This window comes from Dermacentor albipictus, chromosome 1 (assembly GCF_038994185.2).
Source record: "Dermacentor albipictus isolate Rhodes 1998 colony chromosome 1, USDA_Dalb.pri_finalv2, whole genome shotgun sequence".
Lineage (NCBI taxonomy): Eukaryota > Metazoa > Arthropoda > Arachnida > Ixodida > Ixodidae > Dermacentor > Dermacentor albipictus.
This window is the reverse complement of record NC_091821.1, coordinates 207,810,185-207,836,573: the sequence shown is the minus strand read 5'-3', so window position 1 is coordinate 207,836,573 and position 26,389 is coordinate 207,810,185. Positions and strand designations below refer to the sequence as shown.

At 45.0% G+C, this 26,389-nt stretch overlaps 1 protein-coding gene across 11 annotated transcripts in view; it reads right to left on the bottom strand.

Annotated features, from left to right (window-relative positions):
* The window catches only part of kis (chromodomain helicase DNA binding protein kismet), a 200,046-nt gene that overhangs the window by 167,703 nt on the left and 5,954 nt on the right, over nucleotides 1–26,389 (bottom strand). For all 11 annotated transcript variants that reach the window (XM_065438209.2, XM_065438203.2, XM_065438211.2 and 8 more), the window contains 2 exons: nucleotides 11,269–13,021; nucleotides 7,595–7,894 (listed from right to left, as the gene is read on the bottom strand). In XM_065438209.2, the coding sequence (XP_065294281.1) occupies nucleotides 7,595–7,894; nucleotides 11,269–12,918 (1,950 nt within the window). In that variant the 5' untranslated portion in view covers nucleotides 12,919–13,021. The remainder of the gene's footprint in view (nucleotides 1–7,594; nucleotides 7,895–11,268; nucleotides 13,022–26,389) is intronic.

The window sequence follows — 26,389 nt, the reverse complement described above, 5'->3', positions numbered from 1 at the left end:
CGGGGAGCTGCTTACAGTTTTTGAAGCAGCGCGGTGCCCTTGCTTTGCCGATCACAAAGGGCTGGAGCCTTTGAGAGCCATCCATGTTTGCAGCGAGCAGAACGCTCACGTGGACTTTGCTCATCTTGCCCCCGTGACACGTGCTGCCCCGGATGTTGAGCGTCTTGCTGGGCAGCATCTGCCAAAACAACCCAGTCTCGTCGGCGTTGAAGATTTCCGCGGGTGAAAACTTCGCGCAAATTCCCGGCCATTCCTTCGAAATCCACTGCTGGATATCCTTGCTGATGACGGCTCCGCTTTCCCCAGAAATGGTTTTGCCAACTATCTTATGGCGGTTCTTAAACCACTGCAGCCACCCTGTGTTGTCGGCGAAGTTGTCATCACTGAGTGCAGCGGCAAACCATTTAGCTTTAGCCATTAGCATTGGGCCATCAACCGGAATGTTCTTAGCCCGCACCTCTAAAAACCACGCATAGAGGGCCTTTTCAACTTTCTCGTGGGCAGGAGCGCGCACACGACAAGCTCCCGACGTTCGTTGCTCCGCGGCTTTCGACTTTATGTCCGCCTTGTTTTTTAACAAGGTGCTTAGAGTGCTCCGAGGAATCCCGAAGTCGTCTGCTCTGCCACCGTCGCACTTTTCTCGCCCGCCTCAACACGCTGAATGGCTTTCAGCTTTGTCGCAAAGTCCAGGTTCTTGCGCTTCTTGACGCTGCTTGTGCTTGCTGCGGCCATTGCTTCCACGTCAGCTCACCACGATCCAGTCACACGTGTCGTGAGATGCACGCAAAACAATAATGAACACGAAACACAAGAACGCGCACAAAACACAAGAATTCACGTGCGCAGCCTCTGCCTACAAAGCGCTCGCGATGGCCACCTCCGAGGGCGACAGCGACGTACGAAAGGCACGAGCTGTGGTTGGCTGAGCAGAACTCGTGAAAAAGCAACAAGGAAAAAAAAGGCAAGAGAAGGAGGCCGCCGGCGCCTTTGTTCCTGGCTGCGTGGGGGAAGGATGAGAGATATTCGGAGAGAGAGAAAAAAAAAGCAGTTCTGCAAGTCGGAGAGCATGCGCAGCGGGAGTACAGTCCGAGCCTCCCTCCCTCTCGCCCTCACATTTTCCGAGCCTTTCGGGGGAGGCGCGGAGCTCGTGGGTGCAGCGAGTGCCGAGATCGCGCGGTGTTCTATATATCTAATGGCGGGTAAAAATATCATTCGATATAAACGTACGAATTTCCATACTTTAACACAGAATTTTCAAGGGGATAATTTATGAGTTCGATACAGACAATAATTCGATATATGTGGGTTCGATATATCCGTGTTTGACTGTATTTCGGTTAAACAGTACTATCGTATAGTACGTACTTTTTCCGAGCTACGGCCAACAATGGTTTAACGAGGTTTCACTGTATACAGTAGACTCCCTTTAAGGCGAACTCCAAGGGATCATGAAAAGTGTTCTTATCAGAAGTTCGTCTAATCAGAAGCGCTTCTAAAAATGATGTTTGAGCATGCAGTGTGTGTCCAAATACCTCGTATATGAGAACAAACGAATGAAATGGGCTTTCAGGGAAAAAATAACTACAATATAAGCATTTATTGCACTACTAGTGGTATACAACACATTGCCCCAGTAAGGCATCTGGCACTGCTGACTGTTACCCAGTCTGTTGTTGTTGTTGTTTTTTTTTTTGTGCCCGTCGAGAAAATTGCCTGGCCGCTACAAATGCAGACATCTCACTTAATTTTCAAAGATATTCCTCAGTGCCCTCGCATTGTTCGAAAAACTGCACTAAAGTATCCAGGCAAGCGTCAGCTGCATTGCAGGTCACTTGTGCAGATTCAGGCACAACATCCATGCTGTCATCGTCAGCAGCAGTTTCTGATGGCAGGTCGAGCACCTCTTCAATTAAAGCTTCCAGTGTGTCAGCCGTACATGTTTGCACACCTTCATCAATGCTGACATACGCACTCATGTCAATGGAGACACCTTTACTGCTCAGCGTAGAAACAATGCTGCTCTCCTCCAAGTTGACAGTAGAGTCCTCACTCATAGTATCGCAGTTATTCTGCGCTGAGCTCTCACTAGGCGCCATAAACCCTGCATGGTGGAAGGCATTGGCAATGGTCACTTCAGTAACCTGCCCCCAGGCACTTTTTAGTAAGTGGACAGCACTTAACAGGTTCACTGTGTACTCTATATCGCTCTCCATGAAATTTGCATCCTCTGCAATAGAGAGCAACGATAGTGCCTCTTCAAGCTGCTGATTACTTCCTGGTTCATGGGCTGTAGCTTCACAGTTGTATTTGCTGGCAGAAACTCCAGATGGATGGCAGAAAGTCCGGCGATGTGACCGTGTCCAGGACAATTATCAACAACAAAGAGAACTTTTCTCTCTCTGGAAGCGATGATCCATCTCCTGAAGCCACTGCTCGAAAAGCGCTTGCGTCATCCACGCTTTCGAATTAACCATGTGCATGACCAGCAGCATTTTTACGCTTTTAAAGCAGCGTGGTGCTTTAGACTTCCCAATCTCCAGCAACCTTAGTTTGTCAGTCCCAGTCACATTTGCACCCATGAGGACCGTAACCCGAAGCTTGCTGTGCTTGCCCGCCACGCAGTTATCACCAGCAAATGTGAGCATTCTGTTTGGAAGCAGCGAGTAGAAAAGGGCAGTTTCATCCACATTGAATATATCTTGAGGGTCATATTCTTCGATGAAGTCATTCAGTTTGTTCTGCCTCCACAATCGCTGCAGGCCGTTTCGTCCACTGCAGCGGCCTCATCAACAACCCAATGAAAGGCCAATCCATGCCTTCTGCGGAAACGGTCGAGCCACCCATCGCTGCATGCAAACTCCACATTCAGCCACAGTGCAATTTCTTCCGCTTTCGCTTTCAATATACCTCCATTCACTGGCAAATTCGCACCGTGCGCTCTCTTTACCCAAGCAAGAAGAACGTCTTCTAGGTCTTTGTGCATAGCTGTGCGCATCCTTTTACGCTTCGACGCAAACTCACCATCTTGCAGAGCACTGGTAATCCACGCTTCGTCTTTCGCGATGCCGAACTTGCGCGCAACTTCAGTCTTTGAAAGCCGGCCGGTGCGAACTTCGGTCAAAACTTCGATCTTCTCACGAAGTTCAAGCGGCTTTTTCCGAGCTGTTGGCTGACTTGCCATACTAGCAACATGACGAACAGGGCGCACACTAAAATAAACAACGCACACCACAATGTGACGGCGTACGGACCAGCAGGAGACAGCAGGACACGGCGCGCACGCATGCCACGAAGAAGGGATATGCCTACTGCGTAGTTGGCGTAGTTGGAGGTCAGCAAACGCGCAGAGGTTGGTAGCACTGGCATGATGGCACTATCACTTGATCACCATTGCGAAACAGCATTGGCTGCTTTTTCTTCTCGCTTTTTCTCTTCGCCTCTGTTCTTTTTTTTAGTTTAGCTGGCTTTACTGGCCAGGCTGCGCTTGATGTTTCTCGCTCTCTCTCTGAGTCCTGTTTCCCCCCTGCAGTCTGCAAGTTCGGAGAAAGCCAGCGCAACGCAAACCTGCTGCGGCGACAAAGAGGAGAGATCATTGTGGGAGGTGGTGCGGTGGGGAGGAAGGGGAGTAGCACAGCGCTGAAAATGCCTCGTATGAAAGGCTCATCGCATCGGCGCTGTGCAGGGCAGAGGGGGAGGGTGCGGCGATGGGGAGGCAAAGGAGAGAATGAACTTGAGGGCACGGAAAATTCTTGTAGCCGGGCCAGGAGGAGACAGAGGAGTGAATGAGAAAGGGTGGGAGAGGAGGAGCGGAGGAGCAGCGGAACCTTCGCAAAAACACCGAGGTGGTTAGGTCTCCTCATCTCCTCGCGTCGCACAGATGGTCAACGGCGCAGAAAAGCTTTCATTTTTGTCTCTTCTTTTCTTCTTTCTTCTAAAGTGCTGCTCGGATGGTCGGTAAAGCTGCACGGCTAAGGTGCGGCCGGCTGTGCAAGTTTATCTTAACCGATTAGCGGGTGTGCAGTGTTCATATTAAGCAGATTTTTTTGCATTGACTCTATGGGAAACCAAACAAACCACTTTCACTGTTCATCTTAACCGAGGGTTCATCTTAAGCGAGTTCATCTTAACAGGAGTCTACTGTACTTTCAGAAAGCTACAAACTGACTTTCATGCTTTACTAGTCTTTTAGTGCATTCTATTACAGTAAAACCTTGTTAATTCGGATTTCACGGGACCAAAAAAAATATCCAAATTAACCGAATGCGCTATTATCGAGGGTATTAAGAAAACAATAAATACATACTTACTATGTCAACACGCTCTCATTTACTGAATAAATGAGCCAATCCTGTTTCTATTTGGCACAAAAGCAGTGCGGAAGCTGCAATTCTGGTCACCTCATGGCTGATTAGCACTTACAGATATCAAGGCCTCGCCTTGACAGCGTGGCCGCAGCGCCACCTTCATCTGAGACAGGCTTTTTACTACCGCACACACATCCAGATTATTTTTTTGCCACGGAGCTGGCCGCCGTCCATCGCGATGTAGCCGGTGCTCTTCATACTCGAAAGCTTGTCAAAACGAAACTGCTATTTTATCATGGAGGGCGACCTTGCAGTTCTGAAGGCGCGCAGCCAACACACGCACTGTGTCAAAACGAAACTACCATTTGCTGCAACTGCGGACGAAACTGTGGCCACTATCGATGCGATCATGGATGGCGACTACAGTCATAAAAGCACGCAGCTACGCGCAGCGGTAAATGCAAGAATAAAGGTTTTAGAGGCACAAATAGGCATGAAGCATTCTGGCGTCCCTGTCATTTACATACGACTTCCACTGACGACTATGGCGATGCGGACTCCGCCACTTCATTTCAGTGGATGCTAACGCCATTTTTATTTTTGCTCTCTTGCATTGCACATTTGCAGTGCTCCAGCACTCACCAAACTCGGACAGTTGTCCGAATTGACCGATGTGCGGCCAAATACATACGAATTAACAAGTGCATTAAATAATGCATGCTCCTGCCGGGACCAAAGGACGAGTCTGAATTATCCAATTTTATAAATTAACGAGGGTCGAATTAACGAGGTTTTACTGTACACTGAAACGACACTGGGAGACAAAACAGGTCACGTAAATGCGCTTTCAAAATGCTTTTTGAACTTATCCATTGAAAAAAAAATCTAATTCAAAGGAAGATCTATTTTTCCATTAATAAAATTTCAAGGCGTGGATGCAGACATGCACTTCAAAAGTTTTAGAGAAAGACCAACAGCAGCAGTGCACAAAATGTGCACTGTACAATTTGCAAGCTTCAGATAGCAACCATTGGATGCATTCCATTTGTACTCATGGGAGCACACCAAAACATATACAGCCTCTTGGATTTTCCATAATATCGCGCCAGCATCGACTGCACGGCGAGAAGTGGCGAAATTAGCAACAATACGGGCAAGTGCACAAAGCACACTGAAGAGCTAACGTCGTCTGCCTCGCTATTCCCTTCAAGCGTGCACAGAACTTCGCTTTTTACCTGTGAGGCCCAAATGCTAACGAATTCCAGACAATATCAATGATGTGTGCTGATAAATTCTTATTTTTCTTTTTGATCTTAATTCCCTAACACATGTGCAGGTCTAGTAACATGAAAGAAAACATGAAAGCACTAAGCATGACATCCTAATTGTGCATATCCTGAGCACAAGTTATTTTTAAACAGGACTACACATAGAACTGGCACGGGGCGTGTCCACCTGAAGTGAACAGCTATACAGGCAATGCTCACAGTGGAGTGTGCTTTGTGTACTTGCATGTACTATCACCAATCTCACTGTTTCTTGCTGTTCAATCCATACATACCGTGTGGTTTGCGCTAAATATCATTAAATATCTGGGAGTCTACACAGGTGAACAGACAAGAACATCAGCAAGTAGACAGCAACAGGCGTGTAGAGTGGGGTCGGTTTGATCAATTGTAGCAGCTACCTGGGATTGAAAGTTCTAACAATCAGTAGCCAACTACTACTACTTTTCAAAGCAAGTCACTAATTCAGACGTTATCATGCATTAAACGAAGTGTCAATAACAGGATGACAATTTTGGTACACAGTACTAAGTGTAACAGTGGCAGCGTACACACAAGTTCATGGGCTAATGAGGTCAGTAAAACATGTTGTGGGGCTAGTTGGTCCATAGCTTTCAAAAAATGAAGCGCCAACAGTGATGGCATACTTTGTTCCTTCCTAGTGTGCCGTCACTGTTGGCGCTTCATTTCTTGAAAGCTAATGAGGTCCCATTGTGCTGCCGTATGCTATGTGCCAAAAAACGCAAAGCCTTCTTGTAGTTACACTTTATTATACGTTTTTCCCAATTCGAGAAAATAGCTATCAGAACAGAAGACACACCTGTACAGAGGCGGCATGTATTTTTTTAATTACTTCACATATACTCAATGCACTTATGCATTAAAGAGGGGACTAGATTATGCACATACACGACATGACAAGCAAAGTGCAAACTTTGCACAGGGGAAAAAAAACTAACATTTTGTACAGTAGCCACAAAAACACAAAAAGGTAAAAGGGCATTTTTTATAAAGAAAAGGAGATTTTAGGTAGCTAAATAAAAGGTAGTGCATGACTGAATTCATGGTGATTTTGCATTGCATAAAACAAGAGCAATGCATGCAGCGAAGTATGACAGATCCTTCACTCACAGATTCTGGTCGGCTGCTTCATTTCCTTCATGAACCACGCATACCAAGATTCTCAAACCTGCTACTAAATCATCAAGTCCAGAAAATAGTTGCTGCCTGTTAATTTACAGCTAAAGACATTTCAACCAGGTGAAATATTTTCACACCAACTTATAAAACTCCTTACCAGCATCATTTGCTAAATATGTTGAAGGCCTTTCAAGCACAAAGTAAGAATGCACCACCGTTGCAAAACGATTCTGCATAGTGCGCAGCAAGAAGCTCACAAGCACGTGGCACTAGTGAAACTCAGCCCAGTGTTTGCTAAAAAGGACTTTAGTGATCTTCACTGTTGCACAGGCTGCTTTAATAATGCGTCACTGTGTGGCACAGATTTATTCAGTTTGCAAAGGGCCACAGGTTCCAGTTGCCACTGCAACACACCTACCAGCTACAGCCTAAGAGGGGGATAAGGTAAATTCAGTTCAACTACTTGGTGAACCTTGCCAATCACAGAACTCAATTTGAAACGCCAGATTTAGACGAAGCAAAAAGCAAAAAATTACCTGCCGTGTTAATGGCATATTTTTCTAAAGTTTTCCTCATAAAATTATTGTGAAAACAAAAGAAATATATACAGTGTCATTTTTGCGACATAACACATTCCAAAACTTTCCGGTAAGAAGCAGCAAAAATTAATCCCCGTCATGCAAGAGCTGCTGAAAAGAATTGTTTTCTACTGAGAAGAAATTCAACCTAGAATAAAACAAACTTTACAGCAATGTGACCTTGCTCTATATGGAAGATATGATTTATGTGATGTAGGTTACTAACATTTTGACATCATTTGGACTACCGTATCCTTGGACTACCAAGGATACGGCTGCCTCTTACCTGCTGTGCAGGAAGCTGCTGAGGCTGCTGTGCAGAAGCTGCTGGAGGCATTTGCTGCCTCGGCTGAGTGTATGGAGCAGATGCAGTAGGCACACCAGTGCCAGCTCCCTGAGAATACTGCGTAGGGTATGCACCCAACGAAGATGGGGAACCCATGGGACCCAACGTGCTTCCCAAAGCACCTCCCATTCCTGGCACCGAGGCAGCTGATGCAGAAGCCGAAGGAAGTGCAGACTGCTGCTGCTGTTGCTGCTGCTGCTGTTGCTGAAGAATGCGCAGCCTCTCCTGGAGCTCCGATATCTGAAAGATGAAACACATATGCGCTCACCCTGTCGAGCACTCAGATCAGGAAATATTAAGGCAACACTCACTCACATACACAAACACATGTTGAATTTATTCAGGTAAGGACTCCGTGCATCTGCTGCACGGCACAATACAGCACACGCAAGAGTCACCAATGGCAGAAATTTTTCCTATGGCATGCGAGGCAGACAACAAGAGCACTGACTACACCACATAACCAGCGCCTTCTGCCATGGTTTTAGGCTGAAACTTTTCGCAAGTAAAATTTTTTAGCAATAAACATTAACAACGTTGCTATCAGCTCAACTGATCAAGTGGTTACGAGATGAATTCATGTGAACAAAACATTGAATGTGGTCTTGGTAAAATATTCATTGTAATCTGCACAACCTGCATATCACCCTCATCAAAAAACGTTATTATTCCGTCCACAAGTGGTGCGTGTATACATGCATATACGCACACGCATGTGTTTTTGTAGAAGGCAAGGGCTTGAAAAAAGGTAGACCTATCCACTTGAGACATTTTGAGCAACTGTTTAGAAGGCAGACAGTGAGAGCATGGAGGTACCTTGAGTAGCATGGAGGCAGTTTTGAGTACTTCATGCACTTTTTGGAGGCTATCTATGTATCTATATATGTATGTTTGTGTCTATGTATGTTTGCATCTAACCATTTTCCCGCCTACCTGGGTCACTGGGTGGTGGTTGAATGGGTAGCACATCAAGCTGGTGTGCCGAGGTAACAGGGTTCAAAACCAACCATAGGACCAACTTGGGCCATGAAGTATGTGTCAATGTCAACTACGTGCCACCCTTCAACAAACCTCTTTCACACCGACATGGGTCACTATAGGTGCGGGACTGCTATAGGTTCAGGTACTGCTGCTCGAAGAAACTCTTTGATGCCATCTTGGAGTACTGGGTATGAGCCACTCTGTCTGTGCTGGTCTCTCGAATGGAAACAAGCCCACGTCACAAATGTTCCTCAAGAACAGCAAGCCAACGCATCATTAGCAGACTGCGCCACAAATGCACTGGGTATGTGTCACTCTTCAATCAACCTCTCATCTATTTTGGTCACTGGGTATGTGCCACTGAGTGTGCGGTCAAGCAAGGGAACAATTATCAGCGTTCGCAGGCACCGGCACACCAAGTTTCTCCTCCTGGATGCCACATACAGACTTCTCCACAGTGCCACTAGATGGCACAGCATGTCCAGAAAGAAGTGCGAGAGAGGAGTGCGGTTGCTGCATAATGTGTTTCTCAGCATTTACACGCACCGGCAAGCCATGCATTTCAGACGGAATGCGCTGGCTTCATGGGGGCAACTCTAGATGGCACCAAGTGTTCTTAGGGAATCATAAAAGGACTCCCACTACAATACATGCCTCATACATAACTCATTTCAACGGTGGCAATACATAGTGTCACTATACTGATTGAATGCTAACGCATTACCACCAACAGTCATCGTGACATGGGTTCTGCCACAATGTTTTTGTACCCATTGTATGATGATAAAGCATCACATATTCATGACAATAAAATACATCATTACTTTATGCCATTCTACCAATAAAATTCAGTATTATACAGTATTATATAACTTCACGTAACGTGTACAGGGGACGTATTCTCCGACAATCGCCTTCGGCAATAACACTTATAGTGCACAATTATTGTCTGGTTGAGCAAAACCAGATGAGCTAATTGGCTGGTTAAGCACTGCATCACGCGAAGGTGGCAGTATCACCAAAAGTGATCGCCCGAGAATACGTCCCCAGTTCTCGCTCACAAAAAAAAAATTCATAATTTCTTCGTGACAAAAATAGCCTTAATTGTACAGTTCCCAGTTTGTAAATTGATTCAGCATGCATCAAGTTCATTTAACAACCTTGGAAGCATGTGACGGCGCATTTGTTTTTTCAAATATGACTTGCATCATCCTCTCTCAGTGCCTCTGTGAATAGTAACATGCAAAATCTCAACTGATATACCATCTTGCTGCTTTCAGATCATCACAGGTTTTTCATGTGGCTGCAATGGAAATATTTTTGGCTCTGATGTCTTTATCATAGGTATGACTCGACACACCAAGCCTGAACATATTCTTGGTGTACTGAGATGCAAAGGCAGTTATGCAAACACAAGAAGAGGGTCATAGTCTCATGGATTTCCAACATCACCTCAGAGACTTCCAACACTAAAAGCCTCCAACCAATGCTCACTATGGTGGCGTCAGTGTTCATGTGCTTCAGTCTTAATAGTGTCTTCTAAAGACATCAAAATGTTAATCACATCTTTACATCACAAGCTTCTCTTTCCACTGAGCTTCCACAAGCAGCAACATGAAAACATGACAGCAATTATTTCAAATTTTCCGTGCATGCATTTTATGCTACATTCTTTAGGCCTAGGTCAATTATTTGTAGTACTTATCTTGTTTTTCGTTTCCCGGGGCAATTTGATGTAATAATTTGTGTCATGCTCTGAACAGCTGTGGCACATTGTTATACAAAGTCTTAGTACCAGAGAAGGCAATGCTAACACATAGGCGTGGCGAGAAATACAGAGGAAATAAGGCTGCAAAGATTTTGTCTTGAAGCGTGATGCGACACCACAATATGCATAAACATCCCTATAAAAAATTAGATTCTAAGGTTTCATGCACAAAACCACAATCTCATATTGAGGCATGCTGTAGTGGGGAACTCTGATGCAACCAATGCACGGCACACAAGCATTTTGGCATGCTGCCCCTACCAAAATGCAGCTGCCATAGCCAATATTGAATCCATCACCTCATGCTCAGCCGAGCAACACCTTAGCCATTGAGCTATCGTAGCGAGTAATCGCTTTAACAAAAATTTACACAGAAGCAGCAAAATGGAAAAGGGTCGCGCTGTGTTTGCACTGATGATTGCCTGCCGGTGCTATATGTAACTTATCTGTGCACAGTGGTCTCGTAAACATGCAACCAGTTGTGTAGGCAGCTATCTATTGATGTTCAAAGTTCATAAAATCACTTCAGAATTGAAAGTTTGAAAAACTACGGCAAAACATGTTCACCATATGGTAAACCCTGTGCCTTCTCCAAACTGTGATCTGCTTCCCATTCCTCAATTCGCTGCCACAGGTGGTGCTGGCACTGCCACATTAGGAGTGCTCTCTCCCCAGCACTTTCACTCACAGAACAATCGGATGCTTTTACATTCACAGCTCTGAAGCACGTGTCTGCACCAATTGATGAAATGAACAATGAATATTAACACAGCACTCTCATTGGCACTCATCCCACATGCACTCACTGTTCACAAATTAAGTGTTAATGAGTGCACTGATGAGTCAACCTACACTAAAAGCTTACCCGTTTCTGCGTCTGGGCTGTCTGAGGCACACTGTACAAGTGTTGCAGTTGCTGCTGTGCCTGCTCATAGCCAAGAGAGGAGACGGGCTGCTGCTGTGGATAGGCAGCATATGAGGCTGGAGACACAGGTGCTGTTCGTGCAGGACCTGCAGCACCCATAGGGTAATCACTGCGTGCAGGCAAAGACGAATTGGCAGTCATAGGTCCCACTTCACTTGTGCCAAATGACGAGGCCTCCGGTGCACCCGCGAGTGGCCGAGCGCGAGTCATAAGATTTGGGCCTGGATATGCATGGTGTTGGGCAGTGGAAGGCATTCCTCCATAACCCAAGCCTTGCTGTGTCTGAGCCGGCCCATACGACTGCTGCACTGCTCCACCGTAATAACTGCCTGTTGAACTAGTGGTGGCAGAAGGCGGCTTAGCAGTAGCCATGTGAGGCATCACCATTTGCTCAAGCTGCTGAAGACTGCTGGATGCCACGGGGGCAGCTGAGGCAGTGGCCCCACTGCCCGGGGACAGCACCTGCCCAGGACTAGAAAGGTGAGTGGCCCCTGGGCTTGGGTAGCTGCCCTGCGAGGACGACTGCTGGCTGGTCACAACACTAGGGGATCCTGCCGGCGGCGTGGTGGTGGGGCGACGTGGCGAAGGATAAGAGCCTCGATACTGTGGGCTGTTGGGTGCTTGTGTGGGGTATGGAGAGAGGTGTGATGGACTGGTGGCATCAGAAGCAGGAAAAGGGTGCCCTGGTGAATATGCTGACTGTGGGTATTGCTGCATACGAGCAGGGCTGCCCTGGGGCAGTGGTGCCTGGTTGCTGCTGCCACTGGTGGCATAACCTCCAGCACGCTGAAGCGTCCTTGCCTGGGGCAAACTCTGGCCCACTGCAGAGTGGCTTATCGTACCCGCAGTGCCATATGTGGCTCTACTGGTTCCTGCTTGAGCTGATGGATAAGTTGTTTGCGGATATGATGCCATGGCCTGATCTGCCATGTGTGTTGTTGTGGTTGCTGCTGCCTTGTTTGCCAGCTGTGCCACATGGGGGCCATTGCCCTGTGTACCATAAGAGGGCCTTTGTGGAGAGCCATGTTGCTGTGGCGTGTGCAGTGTGTAGTCCTGACTTGGACCATACTGACCCTGGCCAGTCCTGTGATGCTGGCTGCCGACACCTGCAGCCATAGTGTGCTGAGCACCCATATCAGTTGTGAGCTGCTGCTGGTAGCCAGTTCCAGAGTTCATGTAATGTCCTCTCCACATGTCTTGAGAGTGCTGTGTGGCTCCCATAGTGCCATAGGGGTACTGGTCAGAAGTTTGCATGCGCTGCCCAGCCATGGACTGTTGCGAATAGCCACCCATCATCGCAGACTGCTGCTCCCCCATGGGATGCACTCGTGTGCCATACTCAGGTGCCACGTGGCCAGCACTGTAGGCCCCATAGTGCATCTTCTGGTCAGCTGGCTGCGGGTAGCCTGGGTGCATCTGACCATAGGGTGCCATCTGGCTGGTACTTGGTGCACTGCTCCCCATTGGGTTGGCCACCATCAAGGGGGAGACCAGGTCCTGGGAAGCTGCCCCGTAGCCCGCTAAGGAGCCCGAGCCATCCTCCATGCCCTGGCCATAGCCATCCCCACCCAGGAGCTGGTATTCGGCCATAAGGCACCGTGGCTGGTCACCCTCTCATATCACCAGCGCTGCTCCCAGCCACCATCTGGAGCCAAGACCTGGCATGCTTCACCCCCAGGACTCATATGGGGCCCTGAAAGAGGCAGAACACATGGTTACCGCTGGTTGCAAGACTGCCAACCTGAAACTACCAACAGCAGCAAATAATACCTTCCACTTACACAGTTTAAGGTAAGTATATGCCTCCCCACCCAAAATTATAATAAAAAAATGATACTGGTTCCGTGAATATGAGGCTAATTCCAATAACACTGAAAGGTGCTAAATAACTTCAAACATCAAGTCTACTGTATGCCTCTCGTCCTAAAACAAACTTTTAGTTTCAGTCAGCATCAAAACATGAATCAAAGCAAGGGGTGTTCAAAGCCAGGGGTGTTCAATAATTGAAATTTTAAAAATGAATATTTGCAATGACTGGCTTCAAATCTCAAAGATAAACGAGAACAGATCCTCAAGTGTAGCATGAATGTATCAAATGTAATAGGCTACTAAATTCGTGTTATAACAAAAATAACAAAACATGGCAACTACACACAGCCTTATGAGCAATAAAATTTAGTTATCCAATACATTATATGCTATTTTGACACACAAAAAAAAGGAACAAACAATAACACCAGTACACATCCAATTATAAGTGCAAAACATTGTGGGCTCCATCAAGAAAACGAGACTTCAATATTTTTCTTCAACATTAAAAATATGCAACACCTTCTTCTGCGAATCCATGAATACTTTGTTTAGCGCAAAGCAACAGACACAAGAAAGACAAGGCACTTGAGTAGGACAAGGCGCTTGTCCTGCCGTCTTTCTTGTGTCTGTTGTTTTGCACTAAACAAAGTATTGATGGATTCGCACCAACTAGCCAGCCAACGCATTGTGCTGAACCTTCTTCTGCACAGCAATGATCCATCCCACAGCAGGAAGTAGTTGTCTTGTTAACCACATTACTTTTCCCTTTGCTCTCTTTCACATCCTTTCCTTCATTCACAGCAGATGTTCAGAAAGCATTACTGGCGAGTTGGCATAGCAGCCAACAAACAACACTGCACAAATATCATTTGCATGGACGTTTGCCTTTTTCAGGCACTATGTATCGGACCAAACACAATATACAGCCAAATCAAATATTATATCATCAAATGGGATATGAATCAAATAGCACAAGCAATCTGATTCATATTCAAAACTTCGAAAATACAGTAACTCAATTACAATACAGCAGCCGCATTCGAATTTTCATGGTTGCCCCTGTAGTGTCATGCGTTTTAGACATTATTTAAATTGAATTGGCACTGGGGACTAGGCATGAAATTCAAAGAGAAATCTGCAGTGATTTACCAATTCATAAATCTACAAATACAGCCTTTATGATGAGCATAAAAAGTATTGACAAATAAAACTGCTTGCACCTGGAAAAAATGCTAATCAGGTTCGACTCATCGCTACAATATAAAATGCTGTTATCTTGCCACTCATAGTGTGCATGCCTTAATTTCGATACAGGTTTTACAACATTCCAGATAGTTAAATTGCACTTCCCAACAAACTATGGTTGTTTAGAAATCTCTCCCAATCTTAACAATATATTATAAACAAGAGTGATGCCATGTGGGCATAATTCTTAAAGGCATTAAAATATTAATTATACTTTAACTTGACACAGCCTTACAGCTAGAATTCAGCATTTTTAGGTTTAAATTGGGAAAATAAATGGAAAATGTACAAAGAATTTTTTTTTTCCTGAATTCACTTTTAACCGAGAAGGGTCAGTGAAAGCAAATGACGATTGGGGCGCAGTTCCTAGAATACAGGCATTCTAATCCAAGCAGCCAGACTAAGGGTCATGTATCAGCCTGCCAGCCAGGATACCTTCAGTGCTTTTTTTTTTTTGCATCCTTTGGGGGGAGGGGGGGGAGCACAGCAACGTTAGGAACACTATCGAATAGCTGTCAGAACAGTTATTAGATGTCACAGCGTTCGTACTGCAACTGAAGCTGGCGCGTTCAAGTGTGTATAATTAAGGAACACATACTATGTCGCATGCCAGTCGCCCCTTTTCAATCTTAATATGCTTTACCGCGGAGCACAACTGCACTGCAGCAAAGCTGATTTAAGGGAACCGGCCATTATGCAACGCATATTAGACTTTCGCCTCACGCGACTCAAATGCAGGTCTCGACCTGAAGAGAATCGAGTTATGTCTACACTGTCTATGTGTAAATAGCTCGAGTTTACACCTGACTTCGGCTGGCTACCTAGCACATAATGGCAATTATAATGCAGCTATGCTGCATGACGCAGTTTGGGGTTATTTTTTCGCGGTGGGGGTCGGGCAATTTTTCGGGAGATTTGTGGCGGTGTCCATACAATCGGGATGATTGGTCGAAATTCGGGAGTCTCCCAAACAAATTGGGAGAGTCAGCAAGTATGTAATTACTACTTGGTTTGTGTATGGTCCGCCGCTGCGTAGATGATTTTTCCTGTCAGCACCAGATCCTGCCAGCGCTCTCAAGTAGGAGTTCAAAGCAGCCATTGCAGAAGCTCCACAGCATATCGCAGCTCTTGCATTTTACCAAAGTCAGATTTAGATGTGTGCTACTGAAGGAATATGTTACGGCAGCAACTGCTTCTGTTCACCTGTCACCTTGGCTTCTGTAGACATGTCCCTCAACTGTCTCGCAGCACTGGCTGCACTATGACATGGCCTCTCCTTAGCCATCTGCCTGTCTCCATATCACCAGAGCCCTAAACCCTCCCACAGTAAGAAGCCCACATTGAGCAGCTCGCCATTGCAATCTCTATTTTCAATGTATCCTCTTGCTAACAACACACACACATTGTTTCTGCTCATCCCCACCGTGTGACCCCTGGTGCTGTACAAGCAGCTAGCAACTATTCTGACATCACATATGTTTAAGCCCAACACACAAATTCACAACCTCATGCAGCTTGGCCCCGAAAACCAGGCAAGATCACTGATGGTGGAATGTGACCTCACTCCTCATTCTGGATGCTTCTTCACAGTCATGCACCGAATCTCTAGAATGAGCTTTCTTGTGGTCACCCAAGTAGTAGTCAGTTTGCTACCTTTCACCAAAGCCGTTCATAGTTGCAAGTCCCAGGGACATAAGGCATTTGCTGCAAAATCATCATTGATTGCCACAAACGAACTCCACTTTGTGGCTGTCAATCTGGTACCATGGCACACGTTTTCGTGACTTCAACCACTGCCAAAGTCATGCACTTCGAATGTTGTGCCAGCTACTCATGTTTTTCTTATACAGGACTCTGTAAAAGCAACTCTTGGACACAGGCCCACCATGAGCCATTTTACATCCTCACCTATACAGCCAAATCAAAATCAGCTACCATATTGCAGAATGGCCACAAAGAGCCTGTCAGCCTCGACCACCTGAAGCAAGCCTATGAAACACCTCATTCCCACTTGCCTGTGTACAGTGGCACTAACTTTGTCACATGCCAAGTACCAATGACCCAGTGTCACATAGAAGCTGCCCCAGACATTTCAACAGTGTGTCTCAGCTGGGAACCATGTAATGTGCTCCTCCAAAAGGTCAACATACACAAGTACAGCATGAGTGACAGAATAATTCTGAGCAACCTACGTCCCAGGTATGTTTTCATAGCTCGTCATTCCTACATGGTCATGCCACATATGCAAATAGGTGAGCTAGCTGGTGTATGTTCTGGAAGCAAACAGCGCTAAAAACAAGACACAGAACAAAAGGACACTGGACACTGGGCAGTGTCTTGTGTCATCTAGTTCTGTATCCTGTTTATAGTGCTGTTTGCTTCCAAAACATGCCACATGCCACCTACAGCCAGCTAGTCAGTACTTTACACCACTTAGAGACCCCATGAAGAGGTGCACTGAACACGCATGTACACATAAAAGGAACAGAGAATGGAAGTTTAAAGGGGCTGTGAACCACCCCTCAGGCTTGGTGAAAAAACACAGAGCACAGATAGCATACACCCCTGTGAACATCTCGGCCAAATTTTGCAGTCACGTGCTGCGCATGGATTTCACAAGCACAGCGCGACGTCACCTTTTGCTCAAACACCCTCTTTTCAACAAATGGCTGCTCCTCAGTCTTTTATGGACAGTTTATTTCGTAATATAGCAGATTCCCATATGTGGTTGCTAATGGCCAATAGCTGACATCAATAAGAAGGGTATTTCGATCAGTGCACTTCTTCCTAGTGTTACTGCGTATATTTATTGACGCAGTTCAATAAAAAGGCTGAAGTGAACAAAAATCTGCTTTCGAATTTCTATAGGAATTGCATACTTCCGAAAAGAAGCCGACTATCCTCTGTTCACGCTGAGCCGCGGCCACTCACATAGGAATTAAACTTTGGCCACCTCCTTATCAGTGTCATAGCCATTGGGTCTCGCTAATTTCAACTAGTTTTGAACACTCTGATAGCCTTGAACTACGCGAGACTAAAGGTCAGACCGCATGCACAGTCACTACTGCCCGCAACTGGTTAGACGCCTTGGCATATTTCGTTTCGTAATGAGCCATTAATAGAGTTTTAGGTTAGGGCATGCAAGCAGCTTGCGTAGGCAAAACTAGGGGCAATGGTACTGCGGATGCACAGACCCAAACTTGGGGGGTCTACGCATGTGCAGTATCGTGGTCTTTAGTTCTTGCGTACACAAGCCGCTTGCGTCCCCTAACCTAAAACTCGCTAATAGCGCATCAAACTGCGCAAGTTGGATGTGGCTACTATCCATCGGTCAAGCTGGTGCCGGACAAAGTCGCTTCACATCAGGTAGCACAGCCATACAGGCGCATATGAGCACAAGTGCGCACTCTAGCCCTGTCGTGCATAACACAAACACTGAAGGTGCATATACTTGCAGTCTGCTACATAGCGTAGATACCGCGGCTGCCATGGGATGCCGTGACGAGCCCACTGGCTGAGCGCGCTGTGGATCGCTGAGACCAACCACAATTGGTGCATCATAGGCGCCAAAATCTAAAGTAGTGGCGTCTATGCGAACATCCAAAATCGAGTTTGAACAGCGCGCCAGGGTGACGTTCAGTAAGCAAACTGTTGTGGGCACACCCTGCTCTGCCATAGTCTTCACAGAGCAAATCATTGAAGAAGGAAAGGAAGCACTGCGAACGTTATCAGGGTGTCTACCAAGATGACATTTCCAAATTCCCTGAGTTTTCCAGGTTTTCCCTGAGCACCTTTGCGAAATTCCCTGAATGAGCCAGATCTTTGTTTTATGTCAAGACAGGCTGACACCACGTTGCCCGATGCTGTCACTCTCTAGTAAGCATGCTGAAACAAAAAATGACTTAATCCAGTTTGAATAGTAGGGAGTAATATATATTTTATTTAAAAAGAAAACAGAAGGAAGGTGTTAGTAAAATGCACTGCGAAAGAAATGGTAAAGCCCATTCCAAATTGAGTCGAACATTTTCAAATACGGATGAAAAGGAGATGCATACATAAGTAAATATTTTTTTAATATCAGCTATTTCTATCAGCTGATAGCAAGCTCATCTGTATGAGGTCCTGAACTTTGTCACAACTAAGGTTCTCTCTCAGCAGCTGGGAAGTCAACCTCAACTGTCCTGATATACTCTCAGCCCGTACACAACATCTCAGTGTTGGGTTTCACTGCGTAAACAATTTATTTTGGTTTGGATGAGGGACACCTGTGTCTCAGCATCAGCCATCACTTAGTTTTTTTAGCTCAAGCTCCTTCAAAAAGGTGGCGGCACCCTTCCTTTCCCGTTAATTCCTCAGTGCGTCGGTCCTTTCTGTTCTCATCCTCCTTCTACCACGCTTTCACCACATGGATCATCTGAAGCATCCTCTTGGTCAGTTGTACAGTCAACATTTGATCTCTTGGACTTCCAAGGGGCCGCAAAAAAAAAAAGTTGAAAAAAACGGGCAGTCTGAAAAAAATTAATGCATGTCTTTAACTGCCTTCAAGGGCTAAAATTACCACAGGCACGTCTCAAAAAGCTCTGAAGGCCTGCCAGTACGCTTTTAAGGCATATCAGGGCTTGTACTGTGACAGAAGACGACGTGCACGCATGTGTAATTAAGTAATGTATACTGTGTCCCGCGACAATTGCCCCCTTCCCACGCTTGTTATGCTTCACCGCCTAACACTACTGTACCGAGGCGAAGCTAACTTTCGCAGACTGGCATTACGCAACGCGCTGTGCTCTGCGAGCTTCAAAGCCAATCGCTAGGATTACAAAGGCGGAGTCGGTGCCATTGGTGATAGCGGCGAATTCTTTCAATGAAAAACACGGCACCGCACGGCAAGGAGCTTAATAGCGAACATAGAAGCAGCTAGGTCTGACGGTGCCGCGGTGGTGGTTACGGATTTGCGGATTTGCCTGCGAGAGTGCCGGTTCGAGGCGGCGAGATAATCAAAATAGCGGCGGTGACGGCTTTGATTAATGCCATTTCAGACCTGCAGTCGGGGCAATATACATTGACTATATGGAGTACGTGGTGGTGCCGCAAAACCGTGCAAATTATCGGGCATGTCCGAAAAATCGGGCGTCTAGAAAATCGGTCGTTAACTACTCTGGCAATACATCGTGCCGATGACACGGCGTCAATGACGATTCGTTGCGATTCCTCTGTTACTGGAGCCAGCATTAACACGACTTTCGTTCCCTTTCAATAAAGTTACAGCTAATTTTCCCTGATGGAAGCACAAATTCCCTGAGTTTTTCCAGACTGTTCAAATTCCCTGAGAATTCCCGGTTTTCCCGGTTTTCCCGGTTGGTAGACACCCTGGTTATATTTGATTGCTCATAACTCCACTTCTGCTGAATGCATTTAACTTTTTGTGGCATAGTATTTCTGAAATAGTCTAATTTGCCAACAAATGCATTTCTCAACTTCGATAAAATGTGCTTCAGGGCCACTTTAGAGTTAAGTAATAGTGGTATATTATGTCCTCCTGAAAAAGCAAATAGGTGCAAGTCCATACAGCATGAACATACAAGGACAGAACCGAGAATAAGACGAGTTACAACACTGACAGGGCAAAGGTCTGTATCACGTCTATTATTGCCTCTCTCCTCAACTTTGTTCTGTATGTACTTGCAAATAAATGCCTCACTAACAAGCCTAACGAAATGGGTAAGGAAATAGATGACTTAAGTGCAGGAAGATGGTATGCAGGAAGATGCTGGGTAAGGAAATAGATGACTTAAGTGCAGGAAGATGGTATGCAGGAAGATGCGAAAACACAATATCACTGAGACATCAAAGATTTTGAGAACACCTGAAAAAGTTAATAGCTCATTAAAAATAGAACTTCATTAAGCACAACCAGAAATGAAGTTAACAGCTTTCACTGACAGTGGAATGTGACCTCACTCCTCATTCTGGCTGCTTCTTCATGATCATGGATAGAATCTCTAGAATGAGGTTTCTTGTGGTCACATGAGTGGGCGTCAGTTTGCTACCTTTCACCAAAGCAGACTGCAGCACAAGCTCTACAATTTTGCAGAGTTAGTGTGCTGGAATATAAGAAATTTTTTTTTCTACATATTTTTAAAAAGCTTTAATGACAGATCAAGTCTATCAGGTGGTTAGGTCCGCTAGTCTTCAACTATTTGTTTTGCTTGGCTTTAGAGCTCTTTTAAATCGATCGCATTTCATGCTGTTGCAACTGCTGCTGCTGCTCCTGTTCCCACTATTGCTATAAGTATTATGTATCAAGCTGCCATCTTCTAAGGTCAGAGCTGACACCTTGAGCACACTGAACTACATTGCAATATTTGATTACACAGAGCCACCACTTCTATACAAAAGTGCTGCCTGGCTGATATTTTAGTTGACCACATGACTTATATTCTGTTGGTGTCATTTGCTGTTTTCTAGCAGAAATGCAAAACCAGCAAACTGTCTCGCAATGAAAATGAGTAGGGGTACAACTTGTGTACAACTTTCCACGGTGTTGTTTCTTACAACACTGAAAGCAGAAAAGTAACTACAATTCACAAATATATTGATATACTGATGTGCATTCCTTTCCTGAAAATATTGTGAGCCTCTCTCATAGGCCACTATACAGTATCTCATTAAAGAGGTCTTCTAGCTTGAATTAGGCATTGCATGTTAAACCATACTGTGTCCCACAGAGAGCTAGCAAAATCTGAGTACATTCAGAGCAGTAGAAAATCTGTATTGTAATTTTTTTAAACTGCAGTTGAAGTGTAGAGCAGTCTGGCAACACTGATGGGATGTGCACGACACAGACTGCGTGTGCATCTCAGCAGTTGGCCCAAGACCTATTCACACAGCAGTCGGCATGCGCCCTCTCGGTACAGGGAGCATGTAGCTTTAGAATGTTTCGGAGCAGATGACACAAGGGCAGCCCCACACTTATGACATTGCACAAGACCTGCCAAAATGATAATCACTGTCAGGGGGAGAGACTTAGAAGTAGTAGTTACAAACTGAAATTTCAAGTTAATGTCAGGTTAAAATGTGTGCCAAGAGCCCGTTTTATGCGTGTGTTTCTCTCTAGTATGTATCTTGCTCAGTGTTCCAGTAATGATGTTACCAAACTTCAAGTAACAAACAGGTCAGTCAGCATGTTCATGTAATGTTTTCCCAGCTAATAGTTTCCATTGTAGAGGTCCTATGAAATATATATCACAGGAGTTCAGTCGATGTCTGTGGATGCTTGCGCAATTCAAGGCATTAATAAAGGAGAAATCAAACATCCACCTGTTCGTAGCCATTGCTACAAAGGAAAATCATACGGCTTCCTCGAAAGAAAAGCCGCGCAGTTGAAGAAAAATTCGTCCTGAACCAGGACGAATTTTTCTTCAATTTGATAAACTTCAACTTGCGCTGTGTTTGCAGGTGGAACAGTGGATGTCCGATTTTCCCTTTATTAATTACTTCTCTCCACCTTGCGGGTTTCCAAGAACTATTACGTCAATTCAAGGCATAATTGAAGATTATCTTTTACAGTTATTCGCAAAATAAAGCATAAGTACTGATTAAGTACGTTTATTTTTCCTTGAATTTATATCTGCCAAGCTCAATGCCCACACTTCCTTACCACAATACTGCACAAAATGGAGAGGCAGTGAGGCCACCTCACTGCATCTTCTGATCAATCATGTGAGTTGGATATCTTCCCCAACTCATTTCCTCCTAAACTTTCAAACCAGCAGAAGTGTGTGTTTGTACACAATCAGTTCCTTTTCTTCTTTGGGTGGGTGGGGGGGAGGGGGGGGGGCTGAAGATCATTCAGAAGCCCACTGATCAAGATTACAAAGCCCCTTAGCATCCAATTGATTTTATCTTGCCGTGATGTATAGATGCATAAAAAAAGCATATGCTCAGTGTTGATCAAAGCTAAAGTAGGGAGTCCTTTTCTCAGTCCTGTCCCTAAAGCTTTCTTTTTTTTACTGCACACTTGAGAGCGGTCCTTCGGCATCATCAATGCCAAAGTACTTGGTATCATGTCTATCACCTACTCAAATGTACTCGCCGAACATCTGTTGAATTGAATTCTGGGGCTATTCGTGCCAAGGTTGAACATCTGTGAACTTCTTATCCAAGTGTATGAGGCATCTGGGCCAGCAGACTGGGCATAGACACAGAGATCAGCTGGCCCTTTCTGTGGAGGAGGCGGTCAGCGCCTCCACTTCTGACTGATTTGTGCGGGTAACTCCTAAATAAAGAAACCCGGGGGGGGGGGGGGGGGCGGTCGGAGCTGTGAGAGACATGGTAGCAGAGAGGTCTGGATTAATTTTGACCACCTGGGGTTCTTTACCATGCACCTAAATTCAGTATTTTTGCATTTCATTTGCACTGTTACCCCAAGCTACGAATTTACAGTTACACAACCACTCTTCGACTTGCTTTCTGAACACAATTCTCAATGATAACTACATTGACAGCAAACGCCATGTTTGCAGCTGTACAGAGTTCGACACCTAGGGCTAAAACAAGAGCTAAGGCAGTTGAGGATGTACCAAAATCACAGCAAAGGCGTGTGCACAGCATTTATATGCATTATATACAACATAGTGAACAGTGTAGGAAGCGAGACATATAAAAACAGGTCAGCCGCACTGGTGTATCTAGTCCACTGTTGCTTTCGAGAATGAAAACTATAGTCAAGCTTTGAATTCCCACTGTGTACCTAAGCGCTGACAAGTTCGTTACAAAACCGGCAATTCAGGCAGCAATTTTGCGAGCTTTAGAGTTTAAATGTATATTATACTAGAAGACATCTGTATGTATAACATGCTGTATACATCTGTATGTATAACATGCTGTATAACTGTATAACATACAAAACGTTTACAATGTTATTATGCTATTATGTTATTGTTTACCATTTATTGTTATTGCTCTACATATTGTATTTGCTAATGTATTAATTTTCCATGTTCTGTGCGTACTCCTTTCATTATGCTGATGTTTATTTCTTTCCCGATTCCATACTAATATGTTACCGTATTTCCCCCTTTACACTATCCCTTCTCGAAGGCCTGTAAGGTACATGTAAATAACCATAAAATAAAAATATAGCTGAACATAAAAAGATGAAGCAGCAGGAGCGAGAACCTGTGCAAGATGAAATGGAACAAAAGTAAGAGACCCACCGCACCCTTATTTTAATATGCATACAGAGGGCATAAATGCCAGACACCACAAACTAGGTACAAAACGCAGCCAATGACAATTACAATGTACATACTTTTGCATGGTAGCAAACAACCGGCAGTGTACGCACAATGCACAAACTCTAACAAAAAGCAAGAGGTGATGGGGTAAGTTTGGTAAAACAACGCCCGTGCTCCACAACATGAAACAAAAACCTATGAGGTGACTGTTCGATACATGTGAGCCAAGTGGGGTGTACATAAACACTGAACAAACTATGCACTGTGAAAAAAAATCGAAGGAATAACAGCACTATGATTGCACTTCAATAAAGATTTTAACTGTGTGCATCTTGTTGCAATACGCCGAGCCCCTAAAGTCAGCCACACACATCGGTCAATTTGTCTGCTAGCAGCCAGAGCTTCCAGAAAGCTGCCAGACAAAATTGTGTGCAGCATAATGGGTGGAGCATCAAAAAAAAATTTAACATCCCGCTGCATGCTATGGTAGCCCATGAGTATAGCCACAAGTGGAAAAATATTTAAGGGGCCCAACCACTTTTTCCTTTTTCAAACTGGGCACAACCTCGAGTAGTTAGCATGCCCATTGTCCCAGTTGACAGTGTGATGTGCCTTTACATTTGTGAACTATATAAACATGTGCACCACATTTTGCACAGGTAACCTTTCCAAGGCAACTTTGAGAGCCATGGCAGAATCTCTGGCATTTAAGCAATGTTGAATGTTAGATACCTATGGCCCGACATGGGTTTTTACACAACCTGTTTCATTAGATTCTGGTTGCATGCTCGAGTAAGAAGTGTAGGTTTTCTGTTTTCATGCCTTCTCTTTATCCTCAGCATATTATGGTTGCTCCAATCTTCCATATATTTCTCCATCGGAGACATGCATAAGGTCATCCTATGAAATAAGACCCTTGAGTGCAACGCGATAGCATTAAAATATCCCTGACTGCTTCTCAGTTTTCCGGGCAACTGCAGCTTATGTAACCGTAATGTTTGCTGGGAAATGCTGGCGGCGAACGCTATGCATGAAGGCGAGCTTTCTAGAAGAAATGCAGCCTCTTACATGGGCAGATCCCGAAGGTAGTGCACAGCCATGCTAAAAAATTACATCATTTTCAGGTTACTGTTACTGTTTCATACTTTCAAATATTTAAGTCTGAAAATATTTAACATAAACTGTCAGTGTTTTGTTTCATGACATTTGTTTTAGGCTCTCAATCTCAAACTTCCAAAGAATAACGGTCAGGAATGTTAAGACAAGGTATGAGCAACTTCAGTGATAGAATGGTGTGTCATATGTGATAGATCTATGGGTCATATGTCATATGGTCATATGTGATGCGTGATCATGTGTGATAGAACCGCATGTCATATAGCAAGGTGTGGCATATACATATACCTAAATATATATGGAAATTTTCACTCAGGGACAACTCCGCCAATGCCGACACCAGATTTTCTGTGACATGGGCCCCTTAATGCCATCATGTTAAATATAACTGCTGGTGCATCCTCTTTCCTGGGGGTAACCAAGAAGTTTGGGGAAAGGGCACCCCTACATTTAATGTGCTTTTTCAGCAGAAAAAGCCAGCCACACACCACAGAATCCAACACAGGGACAAAGCATGACATGTAAGTTATGCCAGTTGCATATTGCCGCTATAACTGTGCTATAACCAAGATTGGTTATTCCATGAGGTAAACCTTAGCCCCAAGAAAAATTGGATTGAGAAGAAGAAACCAGGGCAGGACAGGTAGCAAAGTAGAGATGAAAGTAAAAAGGTAAAGAGGGACAGGAAAAGGTAACTGCCAGTTTCACCTGTCAAGCCATTCCGGGGAAGCTGTATAGGAGAAGCAGAGGACATGGTAAAGTGCTGCCTCCGTTGAGCCACCTTATTGGCCCAAACATCCGACATCAGCTCAACTACAAGATCCCGTTTCCCCCGGATGCAGCTATGCCATGACTGGTTCGGTGCGAGGCAGTCTACATGCTCAAGTAGCACAAGAGCCACAGGAGCAAATGGCAACCACAGGAATGGGAAAGCCACAGAGGTAAATGGCCTTCAGCACTACGGCAGCACAATGTTAAGGCACATTGTGCTATCGGAGAAGAACTCCTTTTTCAAGTACATCATGCCATTGAGCCTTTCTAGAAGAAATTCCTCTCTAGAACCCTCTAGAAGAAATTCCTCAACAGCACAACCACTAGGAACACCAGAAGACTGTTCTCATCACTTTTCCTGATGATAGAACAGACAAGGCAATCTTCAATGCTGAAGCACAAAGATGGTTCAATTGTTTTAACAGTGGTTTACATGGGGGGGGGGGGGGGGGGGCGGCTGTAAGTGGTGCAACCGGTCTCATACCATGCAAGGGAGCTTGCAGGTTATTACCCAGGGCTATCTCTTGATGCTGTGTACCAGATGTTTTTTCTGAAGTCGGCAATACTGATAGTTGGAGACCTCATGCATACTGAGCTGTCGTCTTTGAATATTACTGTCAGCTCCAAAGTTGTCTGGGCAAAGGGTTGCTATCTGCCATCATATGATCTTGCAAGCGGCTTATATTTTCTAGTGTGCTTACATCAAAAGCCTACCACCACATGGGAATTGTCTGCTTTTTCATGCTTGCTCAGTCACTTATTTACTGGGCTGCAGGAAAGACTTTCTCAAATTGCTTCTACCATAACCGGATGGATTCTCGATGTAGACAGCCCATCAGGAGAAGAACTCAATCACTGCATAAGCTTTCAAGTACAGCGTT